The sequence below is a fragment of the Monocercomonoides exilis genome (assembly GCF_001643675.1).
Source record: "Monocercomonoides exilis strain PA203 chromosome Unknown scaffold10-1930038, whole genome shotgun sequence".
Taxonomy (NCBI): domain Eukaryota; phylum Preaxostyla; order Oxymonadida; family Polymastigidae; genus Monocercomonoides; species Monocercomonoides exilis.
The window spans coordinates 674512-690791 of NW_027150555.1; the positions used below are offsets into that span (position 1 = coordinate 674512).

The following is a 16280-nucleotide window of genomic DNA, read 5'->3' on the forward strand; positions in this document are numbered from 1 at the left end:
ATAGTTGCTTTTTGACAATTAACCCAATTATTCCTTCAAAGAATATGAACTTATTAGTCATTCAAAGATGAAACAACTTGCTCTGCAGAATTTTGAAAAAAACATTTTTAATTTACGGAGAAACTACGAAAATTTAATTTCTTAGGGTTTCTCCGAAAATTAAAAATGTTTTTTTCAAAATTCTGCAGAGCAAGTTGTTTCATCTTTGAATGACTAATAAGTTCATATTCTTTGAAGGAATAATTGGGTTAATTGTCAAAAAGCAACTATCAACGGTTGTTGAGAAAATGCTACTGTCCACAGTTATTGAAAGTGTCCACCATTATTAACACTAACTATACATTTGCATATTATCTTAAAGAATAATAAAAATAGGAAAATCTTATAAATATCAATTTCAGAAACAAGAAAATTAATTAAAATTATATTTATTATTTTTGTTTTGAAGTGATTTTCTCTGAATGAAATGAAAACAGATATATTTTTTTTATCAAAAAATATTTGACATGAAGAATGAAGAATTAACAAAATAGTCAGATAAGGAATGATTTTAATTTATAAAAAAATTCGACAGAAATAATTGTGAAGTTTGCACATTATTTCTAAAAATTTCTCGATCAAATAAAGCATAGATCTAGTTTTTCCATTAGATCAGACTTTGTTGAGATTTTTAAAGAAAGTGTATCTTAAAGATGGAATCAAACACAAATTCGAAAATCCGATTGATTACCGTATGCATTAACATTGAGTCTATTCATTGCCTCAAATTATTTTTTGTGATTACAAAAATTTCAATGATAGCCCGGAGAAGCAGTGCACATGATTGTTACTCTGAAAAAATGCCCCGAACATGCAAAAAAAGTGCTGTCAGATCTTATGACATTGTATTCTCTTAGTTTGCTTTGTGCATTCAGTTTTAATAAATCATGTTATTCAATTTTAAAGATCCCCAAAACGGTGATGTTCTTTTGGAGGAAGGAATTTTGTCTGTTTTAACAAAGGTCATTGCGGCTTCTGAAGGTGATGTACGAGAACTTGCACTTGGTCTTTCGTCTTTGTTAAGCGGGCACGTATCAATGAAAGCTGATGATGGAGAGCCTTCCAAGACAACAGAAATTCATGAAACACTTGTTAAAAATGCTCAATCTTTGACAAAGGTTTGCATCGAAGATTTAATCACGTGATATAATAATACTTTTTTTCAGTCTCCAAATCCTAGAACACGTGTTATTGGATTGGACACATTGACGCAACTGGTTACAATGGCTCCAGAATTTAGAAGTTTCATAGCCGAACTTCCTTTGCTCCGTGAAGCAGAAAGTGTTCTTCTTACGGAAGTAATTCCTTGCGTTGAATGCGATTCTGCAAGTTCGTCTTCTGTTGCATCATTGCCAACTGCTGATGGACCATTAATTGTGACTGCTGAGGTGAAGACTGCCATGCTGCGTCTGCTGAGAGAACTTGTATCTGTTGGAGTGGACATTGCAAACGAAGAGAAAATTGCAGCTGCAGCTGCTGAACTTACTCACGATTCTGAGCGCTCTGTGAAGGATGCTGCCCTTCTTCTGTTGGCAGAAATGGGAACAATGCATCAACAATGCGGAGTTAAGAAGGATACAAACGCTGCAGCAGGTATCGTGCTGGGATTCACTGGATTTGATTCATATGTCGAGAAAGTTCGAAGCTGCGAAGAATTTGAGTCTCAGGTGGAAAAAGAAAAAGAACAATTGAAAGAGCTTATTCTCAAAGAGGCAAAAGACAGAGAAGAGCAGTTTTCACAGCAACTTAAGAAAGTCCGCAGCGAAAAAGAAGAATTGGAGAACCAATACGAGCAACTCAAAATTGAAAACACAAAACTGAAGGAAGACATTGCGAAATTTGCTCTTGCTGCTGCTGGAGATCCAGTTGAGATTGGCTGGGAAGACACAGAAGGCAATGCGAATGTTGCAAAAGAAGAGAACCACACAATGAAGTGGATAAAGAACAGTACTTACACAGCGCTGACAAAAGAGCCTATTACATCCGGAATCTGGGAATGCACAATTGTTCTTGAAGGACCAGGAATGTCCTATGCGATTGGAATTGCCGATGAATCAGCAATCACTGCGCCGCGCAACAAATATCTTGACTGGCTTCCAAAGGGAGGAGAAATCAACTCTGCTGGAGTGATCTGGCATTCGAACGGGAAGAGAGGAGGCAGCAACCGCCAGCCCAAAAAGGGAATGGAGATTTCTATGGAAATTGATATGGAGCAGCGGAGATGTGTCTTTTTCTATGACAATGGCCAGCAGCCAGTGTTCTACACAGAGCTACCTGATGCTGTGCGTGTTGGTGTTACATCAGCGAATGAGGGATTCACTGCTCGCATTGTGCTGTTCAAGAAAGCTGAAGCACGGAAATATGAAGCTGCTGCAAAGGAATACCCAGTTCCCATTTAGAATTTAGAGAAAAAATAACAATAAAATGGAGCAGAAGGCAATAGTTGCCATAAAAGAAGACAATTTATTTTTGTTTGTTTATTTGTTCATATGAGTTGTCTATTTGCAATTTTCAAAAAGGTATTTTAAATCCTATTTGAAAGATGTTTTAGATATATCTGTGAACAAATAACTACATTTTTAATAACGTTGCATATGCTCCAGTTTTGAATACTATGTTGCATCTCTATCATTCCAATATTTCTGAAATTATCAGTAAATTGATGCCTTTGTTGTTTGAGCGCTTTTTTTTTTATTTATTGTTTTGAATATTGTTTTGGAGTTTTTTTTTTCAAAGTTTTTAATCTGTGATCTGTTGAGCAGCATTTTTTTAATCTTTCTGTATAATCGTACCAGATAAGCAATAATGTCATATTGAAGCTAACAAAATTCATTTTGATACGAGAAATAAATTTGAATATTAAGTTTCAAAAATTTTTTCTTATTGGGTTCAAATAAGAGAGAACATGAATATTTTCTTCACTTGCTTTAATATGAAATTCTACAAATAAACGTATATCATGATTCTTTCTCTTAGGCCACATTTTTTGTTCTCGTTTCGAAATTATAAAATCTGTTTTTTTCAAACAAAATTCAAAACATTTGTCAATCCAAAAAAAATTTCGTAACATTCAACTTTGTGTTTTTTACGCAAAAGCATTCTGAAGAAAAGAAAGAAAGAAAAATAATAGAGATTTATAGTACTTTTAATTTGAAGTTTGCATGAAGAAAACATAAAGAAAAGCTCCATTGAAATGCAGAGTAAACATTCCTGTTGTGAAAGTTATCGGAATACCAAGTTACCGAATCGACGCAAAAATTGGTTTTATCCCAAAAAGCTTGAGATAATAAAGAAGATCAATCCGTTGCATGCAAGATAAGACATGAAAGACATTTCAGGCGATATGTTGAAAAATTCTTTTGGATCCGTAAGTTGCATTCGAAGATTAACTGTGAACACTAACGGTCCGGCGCATGCAAATATCGCTGATATAAATGCATTGTATGGTGCAGTCGAAAAGACAATTCCGTACGCAAAAACAGACACAGTCATAAATGCACAAAAGATGATAAATAAGTCAAGAAATTGAACGAGAACAGCATTATTAGCTCTGTATTTTTTCCATGTCGAGGAAATAACTGACATCATTGCGTTTGAACTTTGACTTTTTGAAGAAGAACAAAAGCTTATGATCACAATTAACCCTTTATATCATACTTGAAGATTTTTTATTTTTGAAAAAAAAATTTCTTTATCAAAACAATTCCAAATAAAAAGTTTTTATAATAAATCAAAATTTAGGTTTGAAACGTTTTGATATAATTTCTTCTGCATCTCTTTCATTCCTCATTTCAACTCCAATAACTTGGTCAGTTGTTATCAAAACATCTAAAATACAATGATGAGAAAGTCCCTCAATAATATCTTCAATTCCTTCTTCCTCACCCGATTCTTTTATCATTAAAATCAATTTACAGACGCAATTTTCCGAAGTTTCAGAGTCAGACGGTTCCTGAAAAACAGAAAATTTCCCCTTTTCAATGAGAGATGCATAATCTTTATGAAGTCGGCTTAAAAGGCACAATAATGAATCCAAAATCTCGCAAATTAACCACGAATCCCATCCATTAATCAAACTGCTTATTAAAGTTGCTGCGATTCCATTAGCGAAGAGTGTTTCAATATCTTTCGTTTCTTTGCTTTTCCATAAAGAGTTGCACACACTAATTGCGCCTTGAGTGATACAACAAGAATTAATTTCGTCAAGTTCTGTTTTTCGTTTAAATTGGTCATCTTTTTCGCTTTTGTTGAGTAATCTTTCAAAAAGCTTTGATGACTTCCTTATATCCAAGGCAAACAAAAGAAAAGATATGAATGATGGTGAAAGCTCGCATATCTCGGTAAATGTTGCATATTTCTTTGAAAATGAATTCGACATAATGCGGAAAAAGGCTAGAAAATCCAAGTGGTGAATTTCATCATCGAATTGAGCATTATGCGACGTTACATCCGGAAGAATTGGATATGAAATACTTGACTTGTGTCTCGATTTTTTCTTTTTTCGTTTCAGTAATTGCAGTTGATATTTCGAAAAAGTTAGAGAAGAAACTGTCCTTTCATGATTCTTTTTTGAACGATTAACTGAAACATTTTGAAGTGATGGCTGAATTTGTTCTGCAAAATAAAAAAAAAGATTTATCAAATTAGAAGATGATATAAAAAGGAATCTTCATATTTTATCATTAATAAAAAAACCTGATTTTTTATGCTGGATTATTGTGGAAATAGAATTTGTACAATTTGTGCACCACTCACAACACAATTTTATTATAATTTCAATTTCTTGCTTAATAATAATCTTTTCTTTCATGTCACAGGAGTGCATATATATATTACGAATATCTAAATTAAAAAATCGTATTTTATTTTTTAAAACCGTTGATTAAACTACTCACAGTTGCATACAATTAAATCTTTCTTCAAATATTTTAAGTGAGCTTATGTTTTGATTAAACGATAATTGTTTGATAGCTTCCATTAAAGTGTTTTCCTTTCTTGTTGGTTTATATTATTTTTATCAAAAAAGCATCAACAATATTTCTTTTTTAAATGATCAATGATCAAATATGCCTTTATCAGTTGTGAATTTTTCTTTCTTTTATTTTTTGGCGATTTCTAGCTTGTAACCTCATAATAATGAGTTATCAGCCTTCATTCGCCATTAAACAATTATGCCATTCTTCTTGTACAGAATTTTGCATCTCAGGTCATTTGATCTCAGAAACAGAGGACAATATTGTTGTTGTGAAACAATCACTTTTAGAAGTTTATGCCCTTAAAACTCCTAATGCTAGATTGAGCCATTACGAAAACTCTAAAGGAGATTTATTGATGTTACGTTTTTCAATGAAGATTCATGGCGAAATAGAAGGTTTAAATGTGATAAAAATTCCAGGAGAACATTTGGACTCAATTCTTATTTCATTTCGCATCGCAAGAGTTTGCTTGAGATTTTAGTTTATTTTTATAATTTAATTCTTGGCTTTTCAACGTTTTGCATTTCTTGAATAACCAATATTTGACAGCTTTCAATCATTCACTTTGATAGTTCATCATATTCTTTTGTTACGCGAGGCATATATACACTTGAGGATGAATTTTTTTTGGGAGGACTTGCGTCAGCACCATTGTTTCCACCTCCTCACATCGTTGTTGAAGATTTTGGACGATGTGCTGCTTTTCCTTGCTATTCAAATTGCATTGCTGTTTTTCCTTTCACAAAACGAGGTTCATGGCTAGATTTCGAGACTATTTTTCAAGAAACATCGAATGATAGGAAATTTATGTTAGATCGAATTGATGATTCAGAAATAAGCCTTTCAAAATTTGAATGCAATCCCTATTTGCTTCCGCTTCAACTTATTGTACCGCACATTGAGGTTCACAAAATTATATCAGTATCATTTATGAAACAGATGGCCGTGCCTACATTAGCGGTGTTGTGCGAAAGAGCTGACACATGGGAGGGAGCACTTTCGCTGAAAAATTGTTTAAATCATCTGTTTGTTATTGCACTTCCACCAACACCTTCATTCATACCAACGCCTTTTAAAAACACAACGTCTTCTCACTTATCCACGTCATCTTCTTCATTACCCGATTCAATGAATGACCCGTTACTCGATCAGCATATTTCATATTTCCGCAACTGTCCAGGAAACCTGATGCCAAGCATCCCTTTAGCAGTCGGCGCAAGTCATCCAATTTATCTTTCACTGTGTTCTTCAATCAGAAAGCGCGCTTCTCAGTTCGAAGACCAACTTCGGACGACAACAAGAGGAGGAGGAGTTGTTAGAAGGAGCAAAGAGCAAGTGAGCTCAATGGACGAGACAGAGATGCTGAGAGAGGAAGGCAACGCTTCCGAGTTCAGCTTGTTTAGACAGCCAGAAAACGAGGAAGACTTTTTGGACGGGATGAGCAGAATCACAGAGAGCCCTGCGAATGTTGGTACTGTCGAAGACGATGGGATGACATTTGCACAGGCACTGAGAATAAACAAAGAGCTGAAGAAATCTCGTTTTGAACTCCCTCCGAAGGGCAGTGCTACCGAAAAAGCAGACACAGCTGCTCGCTTCCATCTGTTCACCCAGAATCTTTTGCTTTCACACGAACAAGCAGAAACACCCGATGACCTGACACCATCGACGCTGCTGCTTGCAAGCTCTGCCTCTTCTTCATCATCATCTTCATCTTCTGAATTGACTTCAACTAAGCAATCGCTGATAAATTCACAAGAACAAGACTCGTCAGTGTCACTTCTCAACTCTTCTCTATCTTTCCTTTCGCTTCTTCCTTCGTCTTCTTCAACACCATCATTCATGCCATCTTCATCTAACTCTTCACCGTCTTCCTCAAACACTTCTTCTTCTTCTTCCACATCATCAAATGTATCATCAAATGCATCCTCCATATCTTCATATCCCTCATCATCTCTATCTTCATCTTCTCATTCACCCCCCTCCTCCTCCTCATCTTCTTCTTCCTTTTCCTCCTCTGTCCTCCCACCCGCACCTGTCTCTTTTGCTCACATCGTCTGGCAAGCCGGCTCGCTCCCCTCAGACTCCACACGCGTCGTTTCGTGTGCTCCTCCGTTTGGCGGAGTGCTTCTTTTCACAAACAGCGCTGTGCTCCACGTGACAGCAGCATCGCGCACAGCGGTTGCTGCGAATGCCTGGGCAGATGTCATATTGGAGGAGTCAGAGGAGCAGAAGTCTGCATCAGCAGTGGAGCTGAGGAAGAGCCAGAAGCAGGGCGCAATGCTGTCTTCTTCATTATCTTCTTCTTCTTCTTCTTCTACTGCTTCTGCCGATGGATTTGGATACACAAAAGAAAGAGATGACGGATTTGAAGACATCGACGATCTGCTTACAGTCGACGAGGAATGGGATGCGTTGAATGACGATGCAACAGTGCAGAACAAAGATTTCAAACAGAACGAGAAGTATTTGGACAGCCTCACCAACACATCAACAACAACGACAACACCAATGACAATGCAGACATATTCGGGATATTCATCAACATCTTCTTCTTCTTCATCGTCTTCTCGAAACATCACACCACAAACAAAGCAACAGCTCGCTCTTCTTTGCACCACACATCATCAGCGCTGCGATCGTGTGGCGTGTCTCGAAGTGCATCTGCAGCTGATGCGGGGCAAGTTGAGCTCATCCACACAGGACGAGCGAGAAAGACAGCGCAAAATAGACAGAACAATGCAGCGCCTGATGTCAGGTATTCCTCGCTCCTTCACGTTCTGCAATGTGTCACACAGAGGAAAAGTGTTCTTCCCACTCAGTGCGGTTTCCAAGCTGCAGATGAAGGCGAACAGATTTGACAGAAAAAGAGGCGGAATGGCGTTTGAAGAGGACGAGGAAGATGAGATGGAGCAGGCGCTGTCGTTTCCAGGGAAGATGAAGCTGAACAGAAGATTGAACTCTTCTTCTGCTGCTTCTGCTTCATCAGCACACGATGGATCTTCCGCAGCTTCTAAACTGTTTTCATCATCACAGTCATCATCATCTGTGGTTGTACCCTCAGAATCGTCTGCTTCATCCATCATCACGGACAACTCAACACTTTCACAGGAGTCGGTGTCTGCCGTGCTGAGGCAGCGCGAACGGGCATTTCGCATCCCAATCTCGTTGGGAGGAGCTTATGTTGCTCCGTTTGATGCCTCACATTATGTACTTTGTCTGAGAGATGGCTTGATTGTCGTGCTGACATTGAATGACACGAACTATCAAGAAGAGAGCTATTCATCATTTGCCTCTTCCTCTTCTTCAATGCTGGCTGCCAGGAACAATTCCAACAGACCTGCCGACAAAGGGCAGTGCGGACCAAACGGAATGATGATGAAACTGTCTGTTGTTGGCGAGTGTGTTCATCCGTCGTGTGTTTGCGTGATCGATCCAAACAAACACTGCAAGCCAGATTGGAACGATTGGATGGAAAACGACTCGTTCTCTTCTTCGCTCGCTGGCGGATCATCATCAGCCGCGTCTGCAGATCTTTCTTCTCTTTCCTCTTTTTCATCTTCGTTGCATCGATATCTATTTGTTGGCTCGCATTCCTCTGACTCGGTGCTTCTGCGAGCTGAAATGCCTCGTTTGACAGAAGAACAGAAGATGCTCAGCAATCTTCTCTTCCCATCGTCTTCATTGGCTCCGCTCCGTCTCACATATGTCGATTCTCTCCCGTCATTTGGCTCAGTAAACTCGACAATTATCGTCCCCAGCACATCCACAACTCTTCCTCTGTCTTTCCTAAAGGCTCCAACCTCCATCAACACACACATAAACATGGAGCTTTCTTCCGCGCTGCTTCATTCTCCCACAAAAATAGCGTCTTCACTTCCGCCTCTTACATCACCATTAGTGTCTGTGCATCACGGATTCGCTCGTGTTTACTTCGACTGGCTGCCTTCTCTGAAGAGAGAGGCAGACAAACTCAAATCGCTCACATATCAACTGCGAAGAGAGCAAAGGAGTGGAGCAACGCCTGAATCTTCTTCGTTCTATTCCGCGTTTCAGTCTTTGCCTCCGTTCTCGACCATTCTTCCTTCTCCGTCAACTCCTTTTGCTTCAACGTCCTTCTTTAGACAGTCCCTTCCTTCAGTGTATGCATGTGTTGGATACGGTGCAGAAGGGGCGTTGGTTCATTTGACTCAGACACTTCCATTGGAAGTTATGTTGACTGCTCCAATGCTCACAATAAAAGCAGCATCTTCTTCTGCATCCAAGTTGAATCAGAACAAAGCGCATCAATTGGGAATAATCCAACAAGAATCACAGGAGGATGGAGACGAGCAGGATGATGTTGGTCTTTTCAGCCACAGATTCTGCTATCAACTGAAAGAACAGATGGAAAGGGAAGAAGAAGTGGTGCGAGCTGACAGAGCTGAAAGCGAGGCGCTGTGGAAAAAGCGCTTGGAAGAGGAGGAGAAGCAGGAAAGACTTGAAAGGGAAGCAAAGGAAGCTGAAAAAAGCGAAGCTGAGAAATCAGCGCTGACTGATGGAGGAGCAGGAGAAAGTCAAAACGAGAAGAAGGAGAAGGAGAAGGAGAAAGGAGAGAAAGAACGAGGTGAAGGACATGTTGAACCAGAAGTGTGGGGTGCAACAGATGCAGAAGATAACGATCTTATTGAGCATCTTGTGCAGTCGATGAAGAAAGAGAGAGAAGAACAGCATGCAAACAGGCAGAAGGCCAAGACGATGGAAAAGAAAGAGAAGAAGAATAAAGGGAAGAAAGGGGCAGGTGAGCAGATGAGCGTATCGCTTGATGGAGAAGATGAAGAAGCAAAGGATGTTTTATCAAAGAGAGAGGCTGAAGATTCAGAAAAGACATTTGGATTGAAACAGGAAGGAGAGGAAATGGACGCAATTGAAAGTGGAAAAGAACACAAAGGGAGAAGAAGAAAAGGAAGAAGTGCTTCTTTGGAAGAGGCGGAAGAGAAAGATATGAAAGATGCAGGAGAAGAAGCAGAGCCTTTGGAAGAAGGAAAAGACGAATCGTCTTCAAGCGAAGAGTCAAGCGATGAGCTGAGTGATGAAGAGGAAGAGGAAGAGGAAGAGGAAGAAGAGGAAGAAATAGCACATGGAACAACACTTATGCCATCTCCTCTTCAATCATCGTTTGTTCCTCGCCACACTTTGATGATCCACAAACACATTGGAGATGAGTCATCTTCAGCGGTTCCATCAAAAGCTCGTTCGAAAGACTTGGAGCGCTGCATTGGCTCGTCTATTTATGCTCTGTCAGCATTCACAGTTTCCACAACGCCCTCACAACACAACGAAGAGGCTTCTCATTCGCCGTTTCTGTTCATCATTGCTGGCGATGCTGGCGTTGTTCTTGTGGATTCTGATGGCCAGCTGCTGTGTCAGCAGTTTCTGTCACCTTCAAAGCAAAAAGAAGAGGAACAGAAGAAGGAAGAAGGCAAACAGCTCACTTCTAGCAATGCTTCTGAGACTGCCACTGTAATTAAGGATGAAGCAGATTTGGCTGCAACACTTTCTCTGACTGACGAGAAGAAGCCAAATGTGTCAAATGAAAATGTGTCGCTTTTCCCAATTCGCGTGGAAATTAAAGGAGATTATGTGATGTTTTACTGCAGAAAGGAGAGGAAAACCGAAGTTCGAACAGAAATTTCTTCTTCTCTTGTTGTATTTCGATTGAAAACGCAAATTCTTCCAAACGCTGAGCAAACATCAGAACAGTCAGTTGCATCTTTGCTCTTGCCTGGTGGACAAAACACTTCATTAGCTTCGACTGGAGGATTTAGTTCATCATCTCAAATAACAAACATTCAGGAAGATTCCTCTCTTTCTCAATACTCCAATCAAAATGAGCCACCAAGTGTCCTTTCAAAAGCATTTGCTGATCAAGCGTCATCATCACCGTCACCACTGTCTTCATCATTTTCTTCTTCTTCTTCTTCTTCTGGCAGTCACGAAGGTTCTTCTTCGCATTTCTCTCTTTCTGCTTTCCTTTCGCATGATGCAGACTCAAAAATTTCTGCTTCAAAGAAGGAATCAGGCTCATTCTATGGCTCAGCTTCTTCCTCTCCTCCTCCTGCGCCTCAAACGCCTTCATTCACATGTGTGTTTTCATTTGAAAGAGTCAACGTTTCCAGTCTCTTTGAAGCTGCAACTGCAACTGCTGCATCAAATTCTGCTTCAGATTCCTCGTTTGTGATGCATCAGCCAAAACTGCAGAGGATAAACCAGCCTTTTGTGACAGCAGCGACAATGTTTGTTGACCACACACATTTCTTCACTCGCCATTTGAAGCTGATGCCACACGAAGCTGTCACCAATCTGCAGAACTCTCCTGCAAAATACAGCTCGTCTGCTAATTCGAATGCTTCCGATACTTCAATTCAGTCTTCTTCATCTTTAGCGTCTTCTGTTTCATTCACCCCAATGCACCGCGCTTCTTCTAATCTCGAGAATTCTATGCTGCTGTCTCCTTCAACGTTAAACCAAGATTACTCTTCTCTTCCTATTTCACCTGTTTTGTCTTCCTCCACATTGCTTCAGAACTCCTCAAATACCACAAGCATGCATCCAATGCCTTCCCCTTATCTGCCAACCTCTGTTTCTGACAGCGACAGCACTTCATCTCAAACACACTCACCTGCTTTGTCTGTCTCATCACTGCGTTCGCTGACGGGAATGCCTTCTTCCTCTTTCTCTTCCACATCATCTGCCTCACAAAACGAAGGCTACACTCCTTCTGCTCCGCTCCCAGCTGATCCAAACTTCACTTTTTCTCCTTCTTCATCATCATTGTCTCCTCTTCCTCCAACTTCATCATATCCAAAATGGCTCTCTGGTGCTGTTGAGGCACTGCGGGAGCACTCTGCCCGTTGCGGCATGTCAGAAGCACACAGACCAGATGGCTTGAGAGGAATACCTCTTTCGAGTTATCCTCTTCTCTCTTCCACTCAACACTCGTCTGCATATCACTCCCCTCTTTTCGCCTCTACTGCCGCTTCATCGTCTTCTTCACTTTCATCGATGTCTTCCACTTCGGTTCCTCTCTCAGCACAAGAATCGTCGTCACTCGAACCTTCTCCACTTTCCTTCTCAAGCTCAATTTCTCCACATCATCTCACATCACAACATTCCTCCTCCTCCTCTTCCTCTTTTTCTTCTTCTGCAAATGATGATATTCCTGCTTTCATTACATACAGACGTCATACGCTTACTCCAACTTCTGTTTTGAATGGCGGAAGCGGTTGGAGTGTCGTTGCATCGTCTGCCCCACCATTTTCCACGCAGCTCAGTCAAACAGTGCCCAGCAAGCCATCTGTGCGCCATCTCATCCGAAAATGGAAGAAAGAGCTGCTGAAAGAAGAGAAAGAGGGCAGAATGCTCAGAAGCCACAGCGAAGGAGCAGATGCCGATGGCATTCTGGCTGCTTCAGAGATGCTGCCAAGCGAGTCGCTGTATTCGTCTTCGCAACAGCCATCTTCTTTGGCGCCTTTGTCGATGAATGTAATGAACAAAGCTGCACTTCCATCTGTTCCATTCACATATCTTGTTCTTACTCAATGTGACGGCACACTTTTGATGTTCTGTCTCAACACAATGACTGTTGTGGGGACATCTTCTGCTTTCTCTTCGTCTGAGCTGTCTTCGCTCTCACAGGAAGACGAAGGAATGAACATGAGAACATCTCAATACACTGCGCAAACAAGACAGTCAAAGAGAATCGAAGAGAATCTTTGCTATTCACTTGCACTTGTCCACTCCAGTAAGACTGACACATTAATCGACACAGAGCCATCTTCAGATGCATTTTCTGGCTCATATTCTTCTTCAGCTGCAGCTCCATCTCGTTCACTGCAACTGTCATCTGCACCAAATCCACCACTTCTTGTTGCCTTGATGAGCAACGGAGAAGTCCTCTTTCTCCGTCTATTTTTCGAGAAGACTGATCTTCGCCCGCTTTTTGTTCAATCAACCTTCGGCAAACTCTCATTTTCCAAGCTTCCCGTTTCGCTTCCACCTCCTTTCCTAACACTCAGACTTCCTGCTGCTGCTGCTAATTTACTTACGTTATCTTCATCTTCATCGTCGTATGTAACACAAATGAATTTCGCCGCAACGAGTCTTTTCGCACTGCAGCAGCATCATCAATGCCCTCGCACTTCAGTCATCCCAACTAATCATCTCGATTCATCGACTTCTTACTCAACGCTCTCTTCATTGTCTTCTTCTTCTGTATTTTCGTCTTCATCGCTTCCTCTTCTCTGTTTTGTGTCTGGATTAACTCCTTTGTTTATCTTCTTGAACAGAGGGTATCCACAGCCATTCCACGTGTCCCCTTCATTTTTCACCCAATCGTCTTTCTTTGTTCCTTCCATCACACAAAGGGCTTCTCTTTCAACACTTCCATCACTCTCTTCTGTCATCCCCCTCGATACAATTCACCCACAATCCCAACGACTTCTTTTCCCTTCTCTTTCTGGCTTCGATTCAGATAGCTCATATTCTCATTCATCATCTTCATCAACCTCATTGTCATCACTTTTCTACAATCCATCTTCTCCATTTCCTTCGCTTCCTTCGCTCGTTCCACCAATAACTCGTCCACCTCCTGTTCTGGTTGCTTTATCTCCAAATCACCAAGCAACATTATTCACTTTGCCACCTCAAACATTCAATTTGCCTTCAGGTGCATCATCTTCACTGGCCTCTCCACAGCTTCCTTTGAATGAGTGGATTGGGAAAAGAATTCCGCTTCATGCCACGCCTCATCGGGTGGAGCTGCATCGTCCAACGGGAATGCTTATTGTGGTTGTTTCGGTAATGATCCGAAAGACATTTGAGATGATGCAGAACGAAATGGAGGAAGATGAAGAAGATGACGATGACAACGATGATGATGACGACGACGACGATTACGATGATAGAAAATATCGAGGTGGGAGAGGAAGGCCATCATCTTCTCAGTCAAAATCAGTTGCTGCAAAGCCTGAAAAGAAGAAAAGAAGAAAAGTTGAACTTGTTGATGAAGTCTGCGAATTGCAAGACAAGCAACACTCGGGTAGTGACAGTTGGGGAAGAATTCCCAGAAACTCAAATGGAGCTGATCTGAAAGGAGACGAAAGCGACGGAAAATTAGACGAAGCATATGATGATGTGGTTGTTGATTTGGACGACCAGTTAAACAGCAGCACTTCGGTTGATACTGAAAGTCGGCGAGTTCAAAAGACGCTTGCCTCTTCCTTGAGAGATGAAAGCGGAGTTATTCAAACTCAGAACATCCGAAAGAGCGGGTCGCGTGCAACGAACTCTGCGGATGCTGCTGATGAAGCTGCTTCGTCATCTGATTCGTCTGCTTGTTGGTTTCCAGAATCTCTTCACGAACAGTTTTCTATTATTGCTATTTCGCCTGTTGATTGGACAGTTCAATCAAAGATAACATTAGACGTCGATGAGCATGTATCTGCCTTTAGCATTGTTCCTCTTCGTTCTGATTACAGCAGATATCCACCTTGCTCTCCCGCTTTTGCTCCGTCTACATCAACTGGCTCAAGATTCAACAATATCAGCAACGCTTTTTACTTTTCTTCAAATAACTCAGCAGCAACACTCCACGAACAAACTGCCCGACTTCAAAAGAAGATGGCTGCTAATGCCTCTTTTAACGATGAGTCAATGCTTACCACTCGCGATATAATTGTCGTTGGAACAACAAAAGTTCGGGGTGAAGAAGTTATTGCTCGTGGAAGAGTTTTATTGTTTGATTTGGTTCCAGCTGCTCCTCTGTATGGAATTGCCCCACCTCCATTTGGCAATGAGTCTTCATCGCATTCCACTCCATTGCTTTCCCCATTTTTATCATCAGCTGCTGTGAAATGGAACTCGTCTCCTTGCTATCGGCTTGTTCATTTACATGAAGCAGCAGAAAAAGCATCAATAACTTGCGTTGCTGGCATTCCACAGGGACTTCTTCTTGTGGCAATGAAGCAAAAACTGTTCTGCTATCGATGGGATAGGAACAGGGAGCTGTTAGGCATAGCAATGACTGAAATGGATGTGGCGGCGGTAAGCATGAAAGTGTGGCGAAACATCATTTATGTGGGAGACATTGATGGAACATGGTCTGTCGTCGAGTGGCGTGCTGATCAGCGTGCACTTACAGTCATGGCGAAAAGTGGCCTGTCAGTAATGGGGAGTGGTGGAGCAACTGGCACTGGATCTATTGGGCGTATTGGAAGTTCAGGAGAATGTGCGTATCTTGTGTCTGGATCGTCACAGCGAATGGTTGTTCATGATGAAGAAGGGAACTTAGCAATGATGCAGTTTACTCAAGGAAGCAGAGATACACTCGGAACTGATATCTTGTTACAGACACACAGCTACCATTTGGGTGGAAGCGGAGCTTCACTGCAGCCTGTTATAGCTTCATACCCTTCGAATGCATCATTTTCTTTGTCTCAGACCGAACAGTCACATATCGGAACTATCCTGCAAATGCAACAAACAAAGGAAGAAATTCCATTTGTTAATTGCATATCCACTTCTCATAGCGGATCTTTTTCGAGTGTGGTGTCCATCAATCATCGAGATGTGGTGGCTCAACTTCGATATTTGTCCGAACTGATGACAGCAAACGGTTACTATCTCGGAGGGACAAACCCAACAGAGTTTCGAGTTGTTGCATTCAGAGGTCAACCAACAAGGCGCAGGCTGGGGCAGAACAATAACTATGATCGTGGCACCGTACTTGATGGCGAGGTTATTTTAAAGTTTTTGGAGCTGAATTATTCGGAAAGAGAATTGATCGCACAAAAAATGATGATGAAGCAATGTGAGATTGTCATGCTGTTGGATAGACTAACATCAATTAACGCATATATTTTGTAGTTTTCAGAGCAGTTTCCCTCAAAAATGTACTGATCTGATTTTTGATTAAACCCAACGCGTATCAAGTGCTTGGAGATTTTTCCCACTAAGAAACTCTGCAAGTGCAACTAAAAAATAAATAATTTTCTTTCTTTTTGATATTTTTAGTTTAAACTCATTCATTCGTTCGAAAATAGGCTGCTTTTTTTTCACGAATGAATCGTAGAAAAATATACCCCAAAATACAATTTTCTAAAACGCTATTTGTTTATTTTATTCAGCCTAAAGATATTCAAAGTTGTGAAAGTTTTGTGCAAATTGTAACAATGACGGATAGAAGGAAAATAAATTAATAAATATTTATTCTTGTTTTTCGTGTGA

At 40.7% G+C, this 16280-nt stretch overlaps 4 protein-coding genes across 4 annotated transcripts; 2 read left to right on the forward strand and 2 right to left on the reverse strand.

Moving 5' to 3' along the window:
• Positions 1-630: 630 nt before the first annotated feature.
• On the forward strand, positions 631-3003 carry MONOS_1610 (uncharacterized protein). The gene is made up of 4 exons (XM_067869012.1): positions 631-731; positions 802-895; positions 946-1157; positions 1206-3003. Exons 1-4 carry the CDS (start codon positions 693-695, stop codon positions 2436-2438), a joined length of 1578 nt encoding a protein of 525 aa, XP_067731937.1. The 5' UTR covers positions 631-692; the 3' UTR covers positions 2439-3003.
• Positions 3004-3168: 165 nt separating this feature from the next.
• Positions 3169-3679, reverse strand: MONOS_18704 (putative oligosaccharyltransferase complex subunit epsilon). Its single transcript, XM_067871748.1, has one exon. The coding sequence runs from the start codon at positions 3625-3627 to the stop codon at positions 3304-3306; it is 324 nt and encodes a 107-aa protein (XP_067731938.1). The 5' UTR covers positions 3628-3679; the 3' UTR covers positions 3169-3303.
• A 15-nt stretch (positions 3680-3694) lies between these two features.
• MONOS_18580 (uncharacterized protein) lies at positions 3695-5106 on the reverse strand. Its single transcript, XM_067871612.1, has 3 exons — positions 4945-5106; positions 4735-4881; positions 3695-4653 (listed from the first exon to the last, which is right to left on the reverse strand). Exons 1-3 carry the CDS (start codon positions 5015-5017, stop codon positions 3770-3772), a joined length of 1104 nt encoding a protein of 367 aa, XP_067731939.1. The 5' UTR covers positions 5018-5106; the 3' UTR covers positions 3695-3769.
• A 264-nt stretch (positions 5107-5370) lies between these two features.
• Positions 5371-16151, forward strand: MONOS_1611 (putative cleavage and polyadenylation specificity factor subunit 1; the record flags this gene model as incomplete). Its single annotated transcript, XM_067869022.1, has 2 exons — positions 5371-5478; positions 5565-16151. 2 exons carry the CDS (start codon positions 5371-5373, stop codon positions 15918-15920), a joined length of 10464 nt encoding a protein of 3487 aa, XP_067731940.1. The 3' UTR covers positions 15921-16151.
• Between the last annotated feature and the right edge of the window lie 129 nt (positions 16152-16280).

Bases quoted from the DNA above. Each gene is read 5' to 3' on its own strand.
- MONOS_1610 (XM_067869012.1), top strand. From the start codon at position 693: ATGGAATCAAACACAAATTCGAAAATCCGATTGATTACC. The intron at 896-945 runs GTTTGCTTTGTG...TCAATTTTAAAG, and splicing joins TATGACATTGTATTCTCTTA to ATCCCCAAAACGGTGATGTT. The intron at 1,158-1,205 runs GTTTGCATCGAA...ACTTTTTTTCAG, and splicing joins ATGCTCAATCTTTGACAAAG to TCTCCAAATCCTAGAACACG.
- MONOS_18704 (XM_067871748.1), bottom strand. From the start codon at position 3,627: ATGATGTCAGTTATTTCCTCGACATGGAAAAAATACAGAGCTAATAAT.
- MONOS_18580 (XM_067871612.1), bottom strand. From the start codon at position 5,017: ATGGAAGCTATCAAACAATTATCGTTTAATCAAAACATAAGCTCACTT. The intron at 4,882-4,944 runs GTATGCAACTGT...TTTTTAATTTAG, and splicing joins ATTTGAAGAAAGATTTAATT to ATATTCGTAATATATATATG. The intron at 4,654-4,734 runs GTTTTTTTATTA...TTTATTTTGCAG, and splicing joins AATCCAGCATAAAAAATCAG to AACAAATTCAGCCATCACTT.